Consider the following 19,794-nt stretch of genomic DNA (forward strand, 5'->3'; position numbering starts at 1 on the left):
ATTTGAGAGTGCAAACACAGTACTGATGAAATACCAAAGATTGACAGACAACTCCAAAATTTTTAGTGAAAAACCCAAAGGTTTAAGGTTAAGGATTACTCTTGTGGTCATGCTGTAGTTAAGATCTGGCAACACCACGAGGGGTAGCGCACACTGCTGGAGGGCTTCTTTTGTCAACTGGAGTCTAGACAAAACCTGATGAAGGCAGCATTTTAAACTAGCCCTGTCTAGAAAGAACAGGACAGGCAGGGATGATTTGAAGAAAGAAAAAAAAAAAAAGTACAGAATTGGGGGGTTTTGCTTGCTTTGTAAACAAGACAAGAGTCGAATAAAATGAAGACAGAATCTTTTCTTTTTATCAAATGAAAGAAAAGTTGCTCAATATTTCATTACTATAATGTAATGTCTAGTACAACCAGTTGAAAAGAAACATAACAAAGAACCATTTCCAGACCATATCATGTATTGAATTGACAGAGAACAAACAGATTTCAGTGAGGTAAATTCAAATTTCAAAACTAAACATATACGCCAATGTTTTCAGAATTAGAAAGAAAGGCTGGATTTCCAACAGAGATATAAAAAAACCCTCATGGATCCAACTTATGCTGATTTTAGAGAATTAGAGAAAATTATGCATTTGAATACCAGAGAAGCCTCTGGAAAAAAAAACCACAAAACAAATAAAACAAATGATCAGCTAGCCTATTAGCATTAATTATAGTTTATCCCAATGTACACAACTGAGATCCAGAGACTTTGTTAGCAGTTCCCAGAGTTGTGGAATTTGCCTAATACTATGCAAGTGTTCCAGCTCCAGCCTGGCTTGATCCCACATCCCATGCATTTTCTAAAAAGCCCTCTTAAGCTAAGACATCAAAGAATACTAACAATAGGAAGCATGCAATGTTCTTGTCTACTGGCACATAAAAGCCATCGCTGTATGTCCATATGGGCTCCAGTCATACACAAAATATACCCACAAAAAATACTCAACTATAGTTAAAAATCACTGCAAATACAAGAAAACAACAAAGTTCAAGTCAGTGATTAAGACAGACAACAGCAACAAAAAAATCAACACTTGAAGATAAACATTTTATGTGGAAGTTTGTTATAGTATACAAACATGTGAGAACTAGATGTTTGGTCTAAAGTGTCAATGAGCAGGGAGTCTTAAAGACCTTTATTCCTTTACTTTCACTTGTACATTTTCCAGCTCTCCCTTACCTCTAGGGATTGTTAGTCAGGTGCATATATTTACATGTTCACCCTCAGATTAAACAGTAGCTTCAAACCTATGCTTTAAAGAGCAACCTAGTACAAACACTCATTTCCAAAAATGCATTTTATTTGGAAGCAAAATGCACTGCATATTCACTGTATAGGGGTAAGTGTTCGACCACTACGGATTGTTGCCCATTGTTTGTACTAGCTTTACTTTTCATAAATTACACTATGTGAGCTTTGAAGGAAAATGAAAGAACATTAGTTTGAATGTGTTTGTTCCTAAATTGTCTCTGTATTTTTCTTTTTACTGTGCTTTCCTTTGAAGTGTTTTACTAACAATTAAGAATTATTTTAAGTCCAAGTCTACTACGTTGATTTTGGATAGTGACTTAGATGAACCAAGGCTTCTATGTTTCCTCCACTTTTTGCATAAACCAAATGGCAAAATATTCTTGTCTTCATGTAGAATGACCATAATAAAGAAGATTTTACAACTAGAATGATCAGGGCAACATGAAAATGTGCCAAAGCCATGCAAAACAGTAATAAGAGATGGCTAGTCACTGGAACTGTTCAGATTCTCCAGCTTATTTATAACTTACTTGTAGAACAATATTTGCAGCCCTATATTACCACTTACATTTTCCATAAAAGCATGAGCCTATTGGTACTTTCTGATCCCATATTATTTTATTTCCTTGGGCCTTCAACATACCATGGATGTTTTCTTCCTTAAAAGGACTGAAAAGAGACCACTAAATACTCCCTAAACCTCAGCAGTGAGGAAAACTGTGTCTATATATATGCATGGAGGAAACTAGAAGGAAGAGATGATAGAAAGTTTGCAAATGTGCATCTGTATACATGTGCATGTGGTGCTGGAATGTTCATATTAGAAATTTTAAAATCCTGTGCTACAATACTGTACTTACAGTTACCATAATGCAGAAAATCACAAAGCCCAAACATATGGATAAACAATTCTACATCATGGACTAGTTTCTATCTTGTGAATATCCAGAGCCAGATCCAGCTCGTAAATAATATGTTGCATGATCTGCTATGCAACAGATAATCTTCCACTATTAAGCACTATGCTACATTCAGAAAAATGTACTTTTAAGGTTGTCTTATACCACGGAATATTTTTTTCCTATGAATTAACTAATGAATATCACATTCTGAACCAGTATTTTTTGAAGTATTTTTCATGTTTAAGCCATTATTCAGACTGCGCTTCACTATTCAAAAACTACTCTCTATTGGAAGGCATATGTCACTGTCGTCATCATTAGTGTTCTGACTTTACAGATGGGGCTACGAAGGCAGCAACATGTCTGAGGCCAAGTAATAAACCACTGATCCAGGATAACAACAGAGACTCAAAACTTTAAACCCGTGCTAATTACATTAGGTCCACACTGTCTTTTTCAATTACTGTATTTTAAAGCAACAAAACAAAGATACTTCCTTCTCATTCTAAGATATTACAGAGTATTTATCCAAATAAGATTACACTGCACAACTAGAACTGCTGCAAAATAATGTTGAACAGGCAGTGGACTTACTTTGCTTACAACTTTTAAAGCATTGCTTTCCTGATAAGGGGTTATAAATTTTTTAAAACAGAAAATCCCACCCAGCCCATTGTTCTAAACAGGATCAAATACAAATAGGACCTTGCAAGAAATGCTTGTCTAATAATTTTTTTAAACCCTCCACTGGTGAAGGCTCTACAAACTTCAACAAAATCTCTTATGCGTTGGCTATCCTTGTAGTTAAAATAATTATCCTAACGCCTTAAGACGACTATTTCTTTTCTTACCATCATCAGCTAAACCCAATTTATGGCAACTTTTAACACATTTTAACATAACTAGGACCCCCCTCTTTCCCTTTCTCATTGTCTGAGTTTTCTCTTTTACGGAGTAAAACTCAAATCTTGAGCCTTTAGCACATATCACGTCTCCTAAATCCTCTGTATCTCTCATTATAGGATTTTACATTAACAGTTTCAGACCATTTATCAAGATCACAAATTCACCTTTCTAAGCAATATTCACTAATAAAAAGACAATCAAAACTGAACGACAAGGAAACATGAGTACAATCAATGACCAGGTATTGTTAAAGATAACAGAGCTATTATATATTGCTCCTGGGATTTTGCCATATTGCATGTCCCAACCTGAGCAGCTTCTCCACACTAGTAAGTCATTACATGGTATTGGCAAACCCCTGAAAGGAGAACAATGCCGTCAGCAGGAAGAGCTTTTTTACTCACGTGGCCAATACCAACTCCCCAGGAATGCAAGTCAAAAGGCAAAAAGCTCTTCTGCCATGATCTATGACTCAGATTTTTCCGTAAGAGTAGCCTGAAATGACAGGCATGAATTTTCCACACCCTGAACTGACAGAGCTATGCCACTAAACTTCACAGTGCAAATCTGGCAGGGCAATGCTAAGCTGGGTATAAATGCTAACCTGCAAGCCAAAAAAGTCAAAGAAATAAAAGAAAACTTTAATCAACTTTTAACAGTAAAACAAACATATTTATAAAACTCAATACCGGTGTAATCAGAATTTTACTTTGAATTATGAAAGCCTTATAATCTAAATATCCTATATTTACACAGAAACACATGCAATAGATAATGTACAACGTAAATGAGAAGAATCTTCACAGCAACAACGACAATCCTGTAAATATTGTGTCAGTAAATAAAATGAAAAAAAAAGAACAAAGCTTTCTCTTACCCGCAAGCCATGGAAGCGTGGGTTGCTGTAGAAGAGCTTCATCTGCTCAGCTGGCAGTGGGCCTAGCACCTTCTGAATGGTAAAGAGTTGGTCAATCTCACTCTCGCCAGGAAACAAGGGTTGCCCATCACTCAGCTCTCCCAAGATACAGCCTACAGACCACATATCCACAGCCTTCCCATAAGGGGCTCTGTAAAGTGAACATACAAAGTCTTTCACCCATTGACACTGTTTTCTTACTGAGCTGTTTCAATTTATTTGCCATATTTCCTACGGCCCGCTTCCTTAGCACACAGACAAATAAACTTTGATATTAAAGGAACTACTTCAAATACCAAGCTCACTTTTTCTCCCCTGGATTGTCTGATGTACCGCTGCTGCTGAAAAGCCAGGAGAGGAATTCTCAAGTACCCCCAAGGATCTGGTTACCTTCGTGAAAAATCTTACGTACAAGAATAATCTTTTTGACTGCGAAGCAGTAATCATTCCCAGTTAAACCAGCAATAACTTCCCTTCTCTCTAGGAGTAAATGACTGTGCTCTATTTTTGCATTATATTTGTATTGTGCTTAACATATGAATAGGCATACGGGGTCTGGCCACTGGGAGGACAGAAATCATATGAAATCTTTCTTTCAGTATTCACACAGTGAAATTTTAATTGAAAACAGAATGCCCCTGAAAAATATTCCTTAAAAAACACAGGTGAAGAAGCAACAAAAGCATCACAAAAGCCCCAGGTGGGGTTTTGGGGAGAAAAGCACCTGGTACTTTACTAGTGCCAAAAGAAGATAGGTCAGCAATGGAGCCGTGTAGGGAATTCATCAGAAATAAAACTAGAGCGATGTGAGTGTTACACCAGCAAGAGGTATACCAGCTTTTCTTGAGACTATATATGAGGGTATTTAATGTAAGAAGAGGCAATATGGATACTCTAGTCGGGAGAGACTACGGGCTTGAGAATGGTTTGTAACACACATAGGACAGAAAATTGGAATGTAGAGAGCAGAAGTTTTGTATGAAAAGAAGAGAGTGGTAGACCACTGAAACATTCAATCTAAAGGCATGAACACTGAAGGAACACAGAATCCTTTTGGACAGTTTCTGATTTGCACTCTAAGTTTCTGTGCCTCAGCAAGCTTTCTTAGCGGCTCACCTCAACTGTGCAACAGTTAAGGCACTACACACTTTTGGCTTTTCATTGTTCCTACTGTAGACTGAAGCAACTCTGTATGCCTGAATTCCTGCTTGTTGAATTTGTAAAAAATTTTTGTAAACATCCAACTTACTCCAAGAATCTCCTTTAGATGTTTAGATTTTGAGCAGAACAACCAGAAAATTCTTGTGTCAAAGAAAAAGCATATAAAAAGAAGACTGGGATAAAGATTGAACTGAAAACGTATTTTGCTGTGTCTCTTCTTTTTGAAACTTGTAATCCAACAACTCAACCTCTCAAGAAGTTTTTAAGTTACAGCTGGCTTGCTGATTTCTGGAATAAGACAGCACCAGGAACTGCAGGTGAGATACTGTATCCTAAACCTGTTCCCTTCATCCCTTCCTTATGCTGCTGATTGAAGATGTTTAGAGAGAGAACACCCTCAGACTAAAGACAAAAATATCTGACACTTCCCCATTAACTACTCATGATTAGTTAGAGGACACTTGGCCAGAGGACTCTGTAATCCCTGTGATGATTTAGTTAGGTGAAAGTGAGAAAGCATTTCTAGCTGGACTGGCCTAAGTGAAACTATACCCACTGAGATGCTTAGTGCAGGAGTCTGCAGTAGCCAGTAAAGCTACAGTAGGACACCAAAATTTCAGGAACCATTTGCCTTTCAGAATCTGCCATGAGACACTGCAGTCCCTTCATAAACAACCACCACAAAATCAAAGTTTGCCCCATTGGAATAGACTGCTGACAAGAAACCACCAGTGGCAAAGCAGAGCATGCCAAAACTCCCCAAGTACTACTACAATGTCTCTGTGGGTTCATAATTCCCTTACTAATCTCACATAGTGACTGCTCATGGATTTGCTGAGAGACTCGGTGTTGGTCCTTTCTGTGATGCTGCTAGTCCAACCCACCTATTAGGTCATGTCTGAGTGTCAAAAAAGGACTGTTTTTTCTCCACACTGCAAAAGGCAACACAACAAGAACAGACTCCAAAGCCAAGGATCTGCTCTGAAGATACTCTGTGCTGTCCTGGAAAACTGAGGCTCTGTTAGCAAAACAGTTTGTTGAGAGTACAACTGAAAAAACCTACCTTTTCATTATGACAGAAAAACAAGCACATCTTTTTTTGCAACCCCTTTAATAGGCAGGTTTCTCCACTAAAATGCGAAATGGGGGAAAGGTTGCAGTAGGCTGGGGCATTGGAGAACAAGCTACAGTTACAACTGAGGAATGGGCTAAAACTTCTTTGAGGCAAGGACAGTTATCTTTCCTTGCTCACAAGAATGAAGGAAGCTGAATCACAGTTTAAGAAGTTTCCGCTCTGTAGTCAAACAGAAACAACTCTGAAAATACCCATTTCTTAAGGCAGTGGCACGGTAAACTGCAACTTTTTTGTTTAAAAAGGCATGCTCAGAACTCCTACTGACAGCTCAGATTGGTCTTGTCAGATCACAACCAGCAAACAACGCAAGAGTGCTGTGGCTGGATAAAGGAAATAACTCCTGTAGGTCAGACAGACCGCAGTTCAGAAGTACTATAGTCTATTCCCACACAAATTAGATTCTCCAAAACATGTTTTCATCTAGTAATTTGGTATGCCTTAAAATCTACTGGCTTTTAGCAATATTTTGTCACCGAAGGCTACAGAGTACTCCACTAACAGTTACCTGAGGCTCTCCAAAGTGAGTAGATTTTGGATGTTCTGTGAATAATTAGGCAGCTATTTCCTTCCTCCCTTGAAATTTAAGTCTTGAACTTTATTGCAAAACAGAGCATTTAAAAAAATTAAAAATAAACCTGTATTCATTAAAATGTATATATTTAATAATCCTGGCAAGGCTCTTGAATATTAGATGCTTATGAAGATTTGATAAATGCAGGGGAAGGGGGAATGGGTAAGATGAGTGTCTGGGAAATAGAATGGGATTGCCAAGAAACATACATCACTTCATGCCCGAAAAACTTGGCATTAAAAGAATACACCAGCATTCTTTTATGAATGATATGCATTAAATACACATACCCTCTCCCTTCCACTACAAGCTAATCAAACAAATTTAGTCAATTACAAACAGACATAATTCCTGTTAAATTTCCTTTGGTAATGAAACAGTTTTGAAAACTGCAGGTTAGATTAACGATAAGCCTGTCAAGCTTTTCATGCCTTTCCTCCTAAATCCTCATTACTACTAGAGACAAAAGAGTAAAATGTGTAACTAAAAAGGCCAAACGGATGCTCTCTTTACAAGTCTTTTTTTATACTTACATATTTTCACACACACACACACACTTTCTTGGAAGTTTAATAATATCTGTTTTCTCCAAAATATGAAAACCTGAGCTTTTATGTTTTTAATGGCAACTTTACATACTATTCTGCACATAATAACACAACTGCCTACCAATCTGGTTAAGAGTAGCACAGCTCTGGGAATACTGGGGTGACTTTATTGACTAATGCTTTACCTATTCAAGAAATGTCTAGTTCATTGTTAATCAAAAGAAACAAAGACTTGTTTCTCAGCAGCGTGAAACATGTTGCTTAAAGAATCTTAGGAATGACCAGTACTTTTTTGATTCACTCTGTGGCCACCAATTCCTTATTTCTAGAATATGTGTATATAAATACATCTATGTTATGCCTACAGGAAATGTGTTCTGTGAGAGTGTTCTTGTGGTTTAGAATAATGCAGTGTTAAAATTGATACAATGGGAAGATCACATATAGTAGATCTCCAGTTATTTTTGTCTGTTCCTTTGCCCTTCTGGGTCCTATGAATTTCTTCATATAGTATCTGAGAATCTGTTTAACCCTGTGAGGTAGTAAAACACTCATTTTAGAGATCAATGAAAAAGTAAAACTAAATTGTCTGGCTGAACCTACTCATGTAAACTACTGCTTTCACAGGTAATGGAACACTGACTTCTCTGCTTTATTGAAATGATTCATACAGCTTCCTTCAAGAAATTCTTCTGGACTAGTACAAAGCTAACACCATCCTTCTGAGCCACTTCAGCAGTGCTGGTACAGGGCAACTGGGAATGAAAACCAAATCACAGTTTTGACCCAAAGAATGAAGACAACTAGGAGAGTAAGTGTAAGAGGCTGGTGTAAGAGGCACTGCCATGGCTATGTGATGTCCACCACAAGGCTGATGGAACATTTCAGGCCACAGGACTATCATGAAAACCTCTTCTGAAAGGAATTGGGGTGGAGGGGGCAGGAACATGAAGTGTATCTGTTATAATTCAGCTTCATATTTTAATCACTTAAACACGGTTCACCTCGAGAGAGGTCAACACATCAATGATTCATGCTGACGTACTGGAAATGAACAAAAATCAACGAAAATCTGGAAGCCTCTTGAAATCTTCCCTTTAATCAATCACAGTTCTCCATGGGTAAATCTTAAAAAAGGCACTTGAAAAAATGTAAACAGTCAAGATTTATTGTGTCAGTTCTACAAACTGTACTTACCCAAGCAAGAGTTCAGGTGAGCGGTACCATCTGGTAGCCACATATTCTGTGTAGTTAGCATTGCTTCCTTCAGAGAGATTACGAGCAAAGCCTGTCAAAGCAACAGTGTGAAAGATTATACCCTATTTTAAATGCAATATGCATATCACCACTGATTTTGGCAGCAAGAGGTCACACCTATTTATATAGAAGCAAATTGTTTACAATCCCTAGTACAGAATGATGCCTCCAAAAAATTGCTTGTCTACTGAAATGCAAGCTTTTATTGATAAGACAGTGCAAGTCAGCATGTCTGCTTTAATGACTACTTCACTTGTATACTCTCCTCATTAGTCTATGGGGTTTTGCTATTAATTTTGGACCTTGCCATAATCAAAAAAGATTGATAAAAGTTACCTGACAGTATATCATGCAATCTATTGAACTACTGCCACTAAGTTTCACAGAGATACTGTTTGCAGAAGAGTCATAACATCAGAAACGTAACACGTGCATGGGGAGCAGACTTCTCCAGTCATTGAGCCTAACTACTACAGTCTTACTGCATTAAATTTTTTAAACTAGCTAAAAAACTATGTCTTATTCTCATTTAAGAGCACTCCCTGCCTGACCTGGCAAGGAACAGGGTCATCTCCCTAAAACTACAAAATGCAGGAGTCTCCCAAATATCAGCAAAACTGCTTTATATCTGCATTTGGCTCACTCCGTATGTGTCAGCTTCCCACCTGCTTTAGCATCACATTCATAACAAGGCTCTTAATGAATTAGGATCAGAAACCAAGTCCAAATTAACTTCCTCATCATTTTGTTAAGAATAAATAATAATAAAAAGTAAACTTATTTGCAATTATATCAAAACTTAAGTCCTGTCCTAAGGCATAACAATTAACACCACTGACTGAGAGAAGAGTGCATATACTGGAAAACCCAGATGTAGTAATAATTTAATTTTTGTTTTTGTTCTCCTTCATTTACAAAAATTCAGCTGAGCACCACAGTAATGATGTTACTGGATTCTTCATGTAGAAGTACTCTAGGGCAGATGCTGGCACTGTTTTCAGAAAAAGTAGTGTCTTATTGTTCTCAAACAAATAATTAATAATAAGGCCAGACAGGACAGATGGATCTCAGCAGTAAGACTCCAGATGTGTAGGCTCCTTACTAGAGCTCAAAATTAGATGAGTTTTTGGGAATGAAATTCAGAAGCAACATTATAAAAATGCTTTCTTACTGGGATGTGGCATTAAAACTTGGTCCAAAATTTACTTCAGTGAAATCACTATGAGTCTTTCCATTACTGCATGAATGATGAAGAAAGTATAAGAATTCCAGAGTGTTGCAGAGTTAAGGTATAATTTCATTTTCAGAATCAATAGGTGCTACTTAAATCCAACAGTAAATTTTCTTCATATCACAGTTCTTATGCAGAAGCTGCCAAAATTGATTTTCCCACACAACTATGCTTGTAAAGTTGTAAATTTTTGATAGTTTTTTTTCCAGTATTCCAAAAGTGTATCCCATTTGGCAGCTTAGTGTGAATGCACCCAGCCCCACTCACCCCTGTTGAACACTAATTTACTCTAAACTGAAGTAAAAGTTTGGATGCAGATTATTATTATTAGATTAGTGATTTGAGAAAACACTGATAAACTTGTTAATGACATAGGTTACTCCTGTTACTTTTTGCAAGATACCTCTACTTTCAAGACTTGGTAAACTAAAAGGCATGTGTGCTGAGGAACACATATTTCAAAGCTGAACCAAAATAATAATAAATCTGATCTGTTCCCATAAAGTCTAATGAACACTACTGATGCTGCTGGAGAAAAGCTGGAAAGTAATTTTTTATTACTTTCAATGTTAGGACTGAGTAAATTTCTAAACGTTACTATATTTAGAACTACTTAGGCAGCTCTGTTTCTGTTTCAAATTACATGACCTATCTGATTAATCTTGTCAGTGAAAAGTCCTTCATTCATGTGTTTAAAGAAGTGAGGGAAGATAACCAGGAGCTACACTTATAAAAATCAGGGATGGCCAAAATGAACAGTAGGAAGCCCCATAAGGCGGGGGGGGGGGGGGGGGGGAGGAGGCATGGGGAGAAAGAAAGAAAGAAAAGAAAAGGTGTTGCCTGATATAAATAAACACATGTCCTAATGTAACATATAAGCCTAGCAGCCCATGAGCCCAGAAGAATTAATAAGTCAAGGATGCATCCTCCTCCTTCCAGGCCAGTCTATTGGAACTTGGTCACAGCCAGGTATTAAGTGTCCAGCAACAAGCAGCAGCTAATGTAGTCTGAAAAATCATCCCTCAGCTTTACAGGCTAGGCACAGTACAGATTTGATGTGGCAACACAGAAAGCAAAATTATTGTCATGGGCTTCAGTGTCATCTATATATTGTTGGGTGATGTAAGAAACCATTTTATGGATTCGCTACTGCTCTGACTCTGTGACACCATGCTGAAAGACGATGTACAGAATTCATGAAAGCATAATACCTTTCTGAGAACACAATAACTTTTTTTTTTTCTTTCTTTGTGGTGGAGTTAGCTTATAGCGCCTTCCTCCAAATTGTGCTGAGGTATCAGGAAGAATATTTTGATAAAAAATAAGAGAAGGTAACTAGGGAGAAGGTTAGACCAAACTCTAAACAGTGAGAAGGAATAGATTAAAAGATGAAAACAGAAGGTGATCTGAATGAGAGCAACTATGAAAGCAAAAGTGTTTGCAAAAGCATCACGATGCAAGAAGGGAGAGCAAGCCAAAAAAATTTTAAAAGGGACTTTAAACAACTCAGAACATGGTAGGGGAGGTGTCAAGGGCAAAGGTGTAAGGAAAAAAGGAGAAGACTGTCAGTTTCTTATAGAGAAATAAGGTAAATTTAAGCTAGACAAAGTAAAGCATTCTAACATTAATGGCATGTAAGTACTTTAATAGACGCCTGGGAACACTGGGGAACCTCCATTACCAGAATTTTAAGAATACACTAAGCAAACACCTGTCAAGAATGACACAGACGTGCTTAATCCTTTCTTTGAGTAGGTGGGAGAAATAGAGAATTTCTTGAGGTCTTTTCCAGTCCTGTGTTTCATGACTTCTATGCTTACACATCATACAGAGATTAAGAGATTGCTAAAACAAGTAATTTTGAAGCCCTCGTGTTGAAACAGCATACACTAGTCAGAAAGCCCAACTATTTCCAACAGTCAGATGCATCTGCTGTAATTGGCATTTTGTACTGTTCTTTTTCCACTTCTATTGGCAGAAATGACACCCACACAACATGTGTCCAGGCAACCACCACATTCAATCTCATTTTTATCTAGCACGATATGTACAGAACACATGGCACAAGGATTATGAAGAACTATCTTGTTAAAAAATTATGAACTTTTCTATTCAAACTGTTTTGTCCACTGGGAACATTGGAAACATCCAATTACTTCAGTATCTGCATTGGGACATGCATAGATCTTTTCTTTGCATTTGTTATCACATAAGGAATGTGGCACTGTATGTGACAAGTACCTGTGGTCCAGAACATGAAGTTAGGTAGGCAGACAGCATACATTAAATCATGTTAAAAGGCAAATTCTTATATCCTAATCTCTACATGTTCAGAAAACACTTGTGGCTAATACCATTTTGACCAACATTTTACTGTAATAGCTTAAGCAACCAGCAATAATGTCATAGAACCATAGAATCGTTTAGGTTGGAAAAGACCTTTAAGATCATCAAGTCCAACCATTAACCTGGCACTGCCAAATCCACCACTAAATCATCTCCCTAAGTGCCACGTCTACACATCTTTTAAAAACCGCCAGGGACAGCGAGTCAACCTCTTCCCTAGGCAGCCTGTTCCACTTCGCAGCAATAAGGCTGAAAAACTAAAATTGACCCCAAATTATCAGAATTGCTTGGAATTTTGAATTCCACTAAATCTGAAACATTGACCAAAATTCAAACTAACCCCCATGAATGGTAAGAACAACAGAAATTCCCACAGCTTCATTTGCCTCCTCAAGGTTGCGCTGAGCACTGCGAGTATATTGTGGTTGCATGTCTTTTCCAACAGTAGAAAGAGAATGAAGCTGGCGCGTACAGTGTGAGCAAGCCAAGGGACCACACCAACACCACCGCCAACAGAATTCACACCACCTATCCCTAGCGGGAAAAACAATGCCGAGAACACAACTGTACCATTTGCTCAGCCTTTTTATTTTCCGGTAATATTGCTGCACAGAGGACGCTGAGACAAGTCCACACGCAAAGATCTGTCAGCTGATGGCGTGTGTCAACTCTGATGGTGAATGTTACTTTCAAGGGGGGACATCCCCCTCCTCCAAAAAACAAACACCACCCCAGGAGGGAGCAGGGTGAGGAGCAGGGCTGGCCCTTGGCCCTTGACCCCTGCCCCATGGCCCCTGCCATCAGGACCTACCCACGCCCCCATTGGCTGCTCCTGCTTGTGGTGCCGTCAGCCCCGATTGGAGCAGATGTAGGTCAGGGGCAGGCACTGCCCGCTGATTGGTTGATTAGCTCCGCGAGGGTGGGACAAAGGGGTGGATGGGGAGCAAGGGGCACCTGCACCAGGCCTCTCCGCAGCCTGGGAGAGTGCTGCCAGGCGGGTTTGCTTTGCAGGGGCAGGGCCCTGAAAATACGTGTAGGGCAAGGGAACAATCCTGCCCCACCAGCTCTGGGCAACGGCGCTGGGGCAGCCTGAGCACGGAGCTGCCAGGGAAGGGTGGCCACAGCAGCGCAAACAGGAGGCCTGTGGACAGTGAAAAGGCTGAGGGTGCCGTGCAACAGCACCCTGGTGTTCTGTCGGAGCTGTGCAGTTCCTTACAGGGTAGAATAAATTGCTCTTAATTCAAAGAACTCATATGGAACAAAACCTCTAAGGCTTTTCCTAAAACAGTTATTGTTTCTGAATGCTTAAGCACAAATGCCTTTAGGATTAAAAGAATTTAGCAGCACTGCAAATGAGAAAAGACTTTTTTGTGTTCACAAAAGCCTATTCTAATCTATTTTTTAGCAGTTCTTCTTCTCATTCAAAATTGCAGAGATTTGAAAAGACAGCTTTCAAACTGCTGTCATTGAAAAGTGTACTTGGGTAGCGTTATGGAATTGTTTTTTATTTGCCAGGCCAAACTGTAAGCTTTTTAGAGGGAACAATATTTTATTCTTTGTTTATATTGCATTTAGAATAAAAACAAAGATTGTTGGAAGCATGTATATACTCTGCCCTCTCGTCTTCTGAGGATTATGCAACATGGGCAAAGTTTGCCTCGTGCTTGGGTGCTGATTCTTCAAAGTCTTAAAGCTGACAATAAACAAGTATTGATAGGTTAGGAAACATCAGTTAATGCTACATGTACAGTGCTGACTCTTAACCTCCAGACATTCAGTCGCTAATAATATGTGGACATATGACTCCTTAATTAACATAAATAACAGTAAAAGCTAACCTACAACTACACATATAACAGTCCATGAAAGCCACTTTTTCCAAAAAATATAGAAAAAGTGTAAGTTTATTGCATCTTTGCTAAACAAGGAAGTATTACCTTTTCATTTAATATGCAGAGCAGATAAACCGACAGTTTTGCTAGCTTCCTAATCAGCTTATCATCCGTACTGTTCTCAGCTGGGTGCCAACAGCACCACCAGTAAAAACCTTGTTGAATATAGGAAGAGATAATTGCAGCTTTTCTACTGACATATTAATACAGGTATTTCACAGGGTGTGCAAATCAAGCCCAGAGATCTTTCAAATGAAAGTACTAGCCACAAGCCTGAGGAAGTAATCAATTCTGACAACTAAATGGGTTTTAAACAGTACATACTGTAGAACTGTTACAAGAACAAGGCAAAATTCCAGGCAGGTATTGAACTTACCAAAGTCACACAACTTCAGAACATCATTGTGGCTTATTAAGAGATTCTCTGGCTTGATATCTAGAGTATCAGAGTGAGAGAGGAAAAAAAAATGCTGTTAAACTTCTCTTTTTAATTTTGAACTTTGTCAACAAATATTATTTCATTATAACATATTTAGAGATATTCATGCAACCATAAATGAAACATTACGAGAGCAACTGCTGAAACAGCTTCCAGCAATTCAGTTTGTAAACATGCAGAATTAATTTTCTGCCTTTCAAAGTCTTTTAAAGCGTCTCCCAACAAAATACAGAAAGATGAAAGGTGCTTACAGATATCCCTGGGCAGCAAACCAATATGTAGAATATTGCATATCGCAAAATAATACAAAGAACTGACATTTAATTACCCAGTTAACCAATAAAATGTTAAATGTGTTGTGCTCAGCATTTTCAGTTATGATGCTGCTCTTGATCACCTCTTGTCGTTTGTTTAGAAACAAACGTGTTGTCTAGTTTTAAGCCTGTTTTTTTAATTCCTGTATGGATATTATGGTATCCATGTATGATACATTTTTCAAACTATATTTTACAAAATATTTTCAGACTCTCGCTTATGTTTGATCAACCTTAAATATAAATTACATACTGTAGAGAAATTTAATTTATTGGAAACATTAATTAGAGATGTTACCCTTGCAAAGCCACAAAGCAAAATACAGTTTTATTAAATCAGGAAAAAAGACAGGGAACTATGATAAAGTCACACATCAAGATATGTACTCCAAGTGCTTGAAGCTTAAAGGAGAAAGTAAATATACAGAGCTGAACTCATGGGAGCTGGAGGAACTGCCTTAAGTAGTAAAACACAGGAGACCAAGCTTTAAGTTTTGGGTTATTTTTCTTCTAATATTCTATTATCAGATTCAAAAGTGAAATGACTGAGCATCATGAAATGTTTGAAAATATTCCCTTTCCTTTGGCAACATCTGTACTGCAGTTACACTTTGCTGTGCATATGATACAATCTTTATATAATACCCCAAAGAGAGTAGACAACAAGCTGTATATGTAGATCAATTTAGTTTTAAAACATTCTGAACTCACGCAGCTGAGTTAAGACCCAGCCAAATTTACTGTTTTTTTCTGCTGATATAAAGCAATTACTTGTATTTATGTTAACAGCAAAATACTTCATGCTGCAACATCTTTCCCTTTAGAAAGCAAATTCCTACTTACTTCCATGTGGAGAACTACTCACCTCTATGAACAATGTCATTCTTATGGCACCAATGAATTGCTTTAATTAGCTGATAGATATAGCTTTTCACTTTTTCTGGTGGAACTCCATTTGGCATTTCTTCTAGCAATTCAAGCATATTCTAGATGTTTAAAAGATACATTATTTAAAAGAGTTATACTGTAGTTGCTAGAAGATAACATGCTTTCAGCATTATGAAGTGATATGCTTGCACCACTGAGCCTAGCTATGCAAAATTAGTAGTTTAACATTTAAGGAGTGTATTTTAATCATAAGCATACTACTAGCTGTTTTCATTCTAGAGCACTTGTGAAGACAATAATCCTTAAAGGTGAACCACAAACATACCACAAGTGCTTAAAAGACTGTCATCAAGCCACTTACCCTAAAACTTATAAAATGCCATTTAGTTCCAAAAAGTTGCTTAAACAGAAACGTCCGTTCAGTATGGCTATATAAAGTGTTTAGCAGAACACAGCATTTTGTAAATATCTGACTGTGCTTTAACATGCTGTTTTCTTCATTATTAAGCTGCTGCTGCTGCTTCAGCGTAGCAGGGCCATGATTAATGACAAACCATGTCTGTACAGGAATGGCTATAGTTAAAGCAACTCAAGCCTGCTAGTGCAAATGAAGTAACAGGTACAAAAATGTCTCACAGGAGCATAAATAGCAACTAGGGAGTATCCCATAGCTATATATCAGCTATATTGATCTTAGACATTTGCACTACAGTAACTATGGCCCTATTAACTGTTTTATGGCTGTACCTAGTGAAGAAAATAAACTGATTGTTTATACTAATAAATTTCCTCTTTGGAAAAGGACACTTAGAATCCCACCATGTTAGCAAATGTCTCCAATTTTGCACAATTAGACGTATACTGGAGTTTGTACTCTGAATCCTGCATGAATAATGGGCTGCAGCAGCCCACTTGAAGAGAGGAATGTCTCTTTTACTGAACACTCAAATAGAAATAAGTATTTTGGCTATATTGCCTTACACAACTCATTTAATTATGCATTTGAACATTTGTAGGTTTTTCATGTAAAATAAGTTTATCTTGTCTGTAACAAACACTTTCTTTAGCAGTACAGTAAAATTTTTGAGGTTTGTCTTGTAAGGTATTTTAATGAACACAAATATAAGACAAAACAAATGGAGACTGGTAATATTTGAAAACATTTCTAAGTTTGCAGTCTTGACTGAATACTGGAACTTATGTGCTTGAGTATAAATTTCCTTAGAAATACACCTCCAATCCAAGAAAAGGAATTTTCTGTTAAGGAATCATATTGATTTTAGTTAGACTTTTGTCCACACAGAAGCTTGTGGGTTTGGATAAGTAAATCAAGGACTTAGTGTTACAAATACGAACCAAAATAGTAGTATCAACACAGCAAGACATAATCCTATATGAAGACATTAACTAAGGGGATGATGAATAAAGGAGATTAGACTAAATGTGAATTTAAGTAATCTGGATTTGAGCAGTGCAGAACTAAGATTCCCTAAAGGACATAAGGTGCTCATCACCAGTTAAAACAAAAATTAGCCTACTATACCATATTTTATTTAATTCCTTCTACCTTTCCCCCATCCAAAAATACAGAAATCATCCTGGTCCTCAAATAAATTATTGTGGAAACTGACATACCTGAAAATGAGAAACATTCATGGACTATAAAATGTAACTGATACCAAAGGTGACCATTAATATGGAAATGACATTAGGCACCAACTATACATGATGGCTACCTTTATCATTATATTCCTTTATTCTGATGCAAATAATGTTAGATATTGCAACCTGGTGTTTCTACCAATATTAATTTTTGAAGCACACTCCTTATCAGATCAATTAAATGTTTTTTACTTAGGCTGCTCTTCCATCCCACTACTATGGAGAGCTTAGCCAAGTCAACTACAATAGAAAATTAAACGTATGTTCTGAGTTGGTATATGATCAAAGACATTCCACGTGCCTGGATCAATGACAAGAAGCATGAATGGAACAATTAAAGCTTTGGATGTTTGATCTAAGTATGATCTACCCCATAAGAAGCCACTGATCTGCTGGCAAAAACTGATTTCTGCCAAACTGTGGGCTAATATAGGTCACTTCACATTATGCTATAAAATTATATGACATAATAAATTGTAAACTGAGGTCAAGGAGACAGTATTTAGGACAGTATGAGGAATCTTTATGCGACAGAGAATTGAGTGAAAACCACTAGCACTCAGCTAGACTGCAACATCACACTGGCAGGATATTAAATGAAAACTTCAGTCAAGGGAACAATAATATCTCATGAAAGCTAGAGATACATATATTTAAGCTTCTGTTTATTTTTACTGTGTGTATCTGAATACCATCTAATTATTTCCATGAAGAAATGCTAAATGGTTAGAATTCAGAGGGAAGGCCTACCTTCATCATGAAGGTTGCAAAAATAAGAAAAGACCAATCTGTTCTAGGTTGTTTCTCCCTGGAAACAGACCAGAATGCTTGGCAGTCGCACACCAATCTAAGGAAATTCTGGAATTGTTTCAAATGAGGTCAGGATTGGAGATAATGACAGTGATCTTTGCCAAATTCTTCTAAGCAACTATTGATACTGGCCTTGTAACAGAAATATACAAACAAATCCTATTTTTAACAGGGAAGGATGGAGAAAGTTGAAACAGATTCCAAGGTCAAAAGACTATGATCTTGTTTTGAAAGACTATGTCAAGATTTATTACACAACACAACACAGAACAGTTAATCAGGTTCACAATTAAACTGGACTATCGCATTTGGATGGAAATTTTTCTTCAAATGACATCTTTTCCAGTCTACATAATTTGAACATGTTTGTGTTCATATATGGAAGAACTTTTTTTTAAATACCAACACATGAAGTAAAAACAATAGTGAAGTTATCAGTGTGGCTTTCTCACAATGAATGTCTAATTACTACAATTCAGACTGTATTAAATTTTCTACAGTTCCTCTTTATAGATTAGTATAGTTTAATTTTTACAAGTAAAAGCAATTTTAAAGATTTTTCCAGTAAGCTGATGATTTAACTGCGGCAAGGACAGTACAAACTCAACTCACCTTTTCCACATATTCAAAAACTAAGTATAATTTTCCTCTTCTTCTGAAGGCTTCCTTCAGCTCCACTATGTTCTCCTGCTTCAAAGTGCGAAGCATTTTAAGCTCTCGTAAAGTGGTTTCTTTGACTTCTTCATTTTCTAGAGTGCAAAGTAAAAGTGACAAATTTATTACAAAACAAAACAAAACCCCCAAGTAACAAGTGTTGTATTTTTTTATTTTGAACCCATGATTAAGTTCTGTTTCTAGATATTACAGAGAAAAAGGCTTATTTTCCAGTATGGGACTCTCTCTGCTGCCTGGATGCTTCTGCACTGGAAGAGAGGTAACTGGTGACTGTGCTATCATTATGCAACCCTCACAAACTATCATCTCTACCATCTAGGTTTTCAGTGGCAGAAAAAGTCGTAAGAAACAAATCATTTGCATTTCTATCTTTTTCATTATGAAGAGCACTAATATACTTCCAAAAACGTGCATGTATGTGTACAGACATACCCTCCACCCCATAAATACATGTCACATGCATGAAGCACTGGCAAGGCTAATATATACTCAGACGAAACACTGGAATGCAAAGCTCATGTTTGATCAATGTCAAAGAACTCTATTTGATTCTAAAATAATTTTATTCTTCAAAAGCGATGACAGATTTTAAGACTGAAGCAGAATTTGTAAATCCTATGTTTCCCCACATGGCTTTCAATGAATTTCCATTGAAATGCAGGTCAGTATAGCAGCCATGGAGGGCGGTAGAGCAAGTATTGATTCAACAAAGCCTTGAATCTGATTCTGAGGAGTCAAGAAATTTAACTGTGTTTTGACAATTTGGTTGTCTGAAAGTTGTTCAAGAAAGGAGGAATGTTTCACTAACGCTTTGTACACTGCTTATCATCAAGGGGCCC

At 37.4% G+C, this 19,794-nt stretch overlaps 1 protein-coding gene across 2 annotated transcripts in view; it reads right to left on the reverse strand.

Moving 5' to 3' along the window:
• Positions 1-19,794, reverse strand: part of CDKL5 (cyclin dependent kinase like 5) — a 142,308-nt gene that overhangs the window by 37,624 nt on the left and 84,890 nt on the right. For both annotated transcript variants that reach the window (XM_080377127.1, XM_080377128.1), the window contains exons 5-9: positions 18,893-19,029; positions 15,786-15,906; positions 14,544-14,603; positions 8,639-8,729; positions 3,988-4,177 (exon numbers count right to left, since the gene is read on the reverse strand). In XM_080377127.1, the coding sequence (XP_080233253.1) occupies positions 3,988-4,177; positions 8,639-8,729; positions 14,544-14,603; positions 15,786-15,906; positions 18,893-19,029 (599 nt within the window). The remainder of the gene's footprint in view (positions 1-3,987; positions 4,178-8,638; positions 8,730-14,543; positions 14,604-15,785; positions 15,907-18,892; positions 19,030-19,794) is intronic.

Source organism: Falco punctatus (assembly GCF_963210335.1).
Source record: "Falco punctatus genome assembly, chromosome: 2".
Taxonomy (NCBI): domain Eukaryota; kingdom Metazoa; phylum Chordata; class Aves; order Falconiformes; family Falconidae; genus Falco; species Falco punctatus.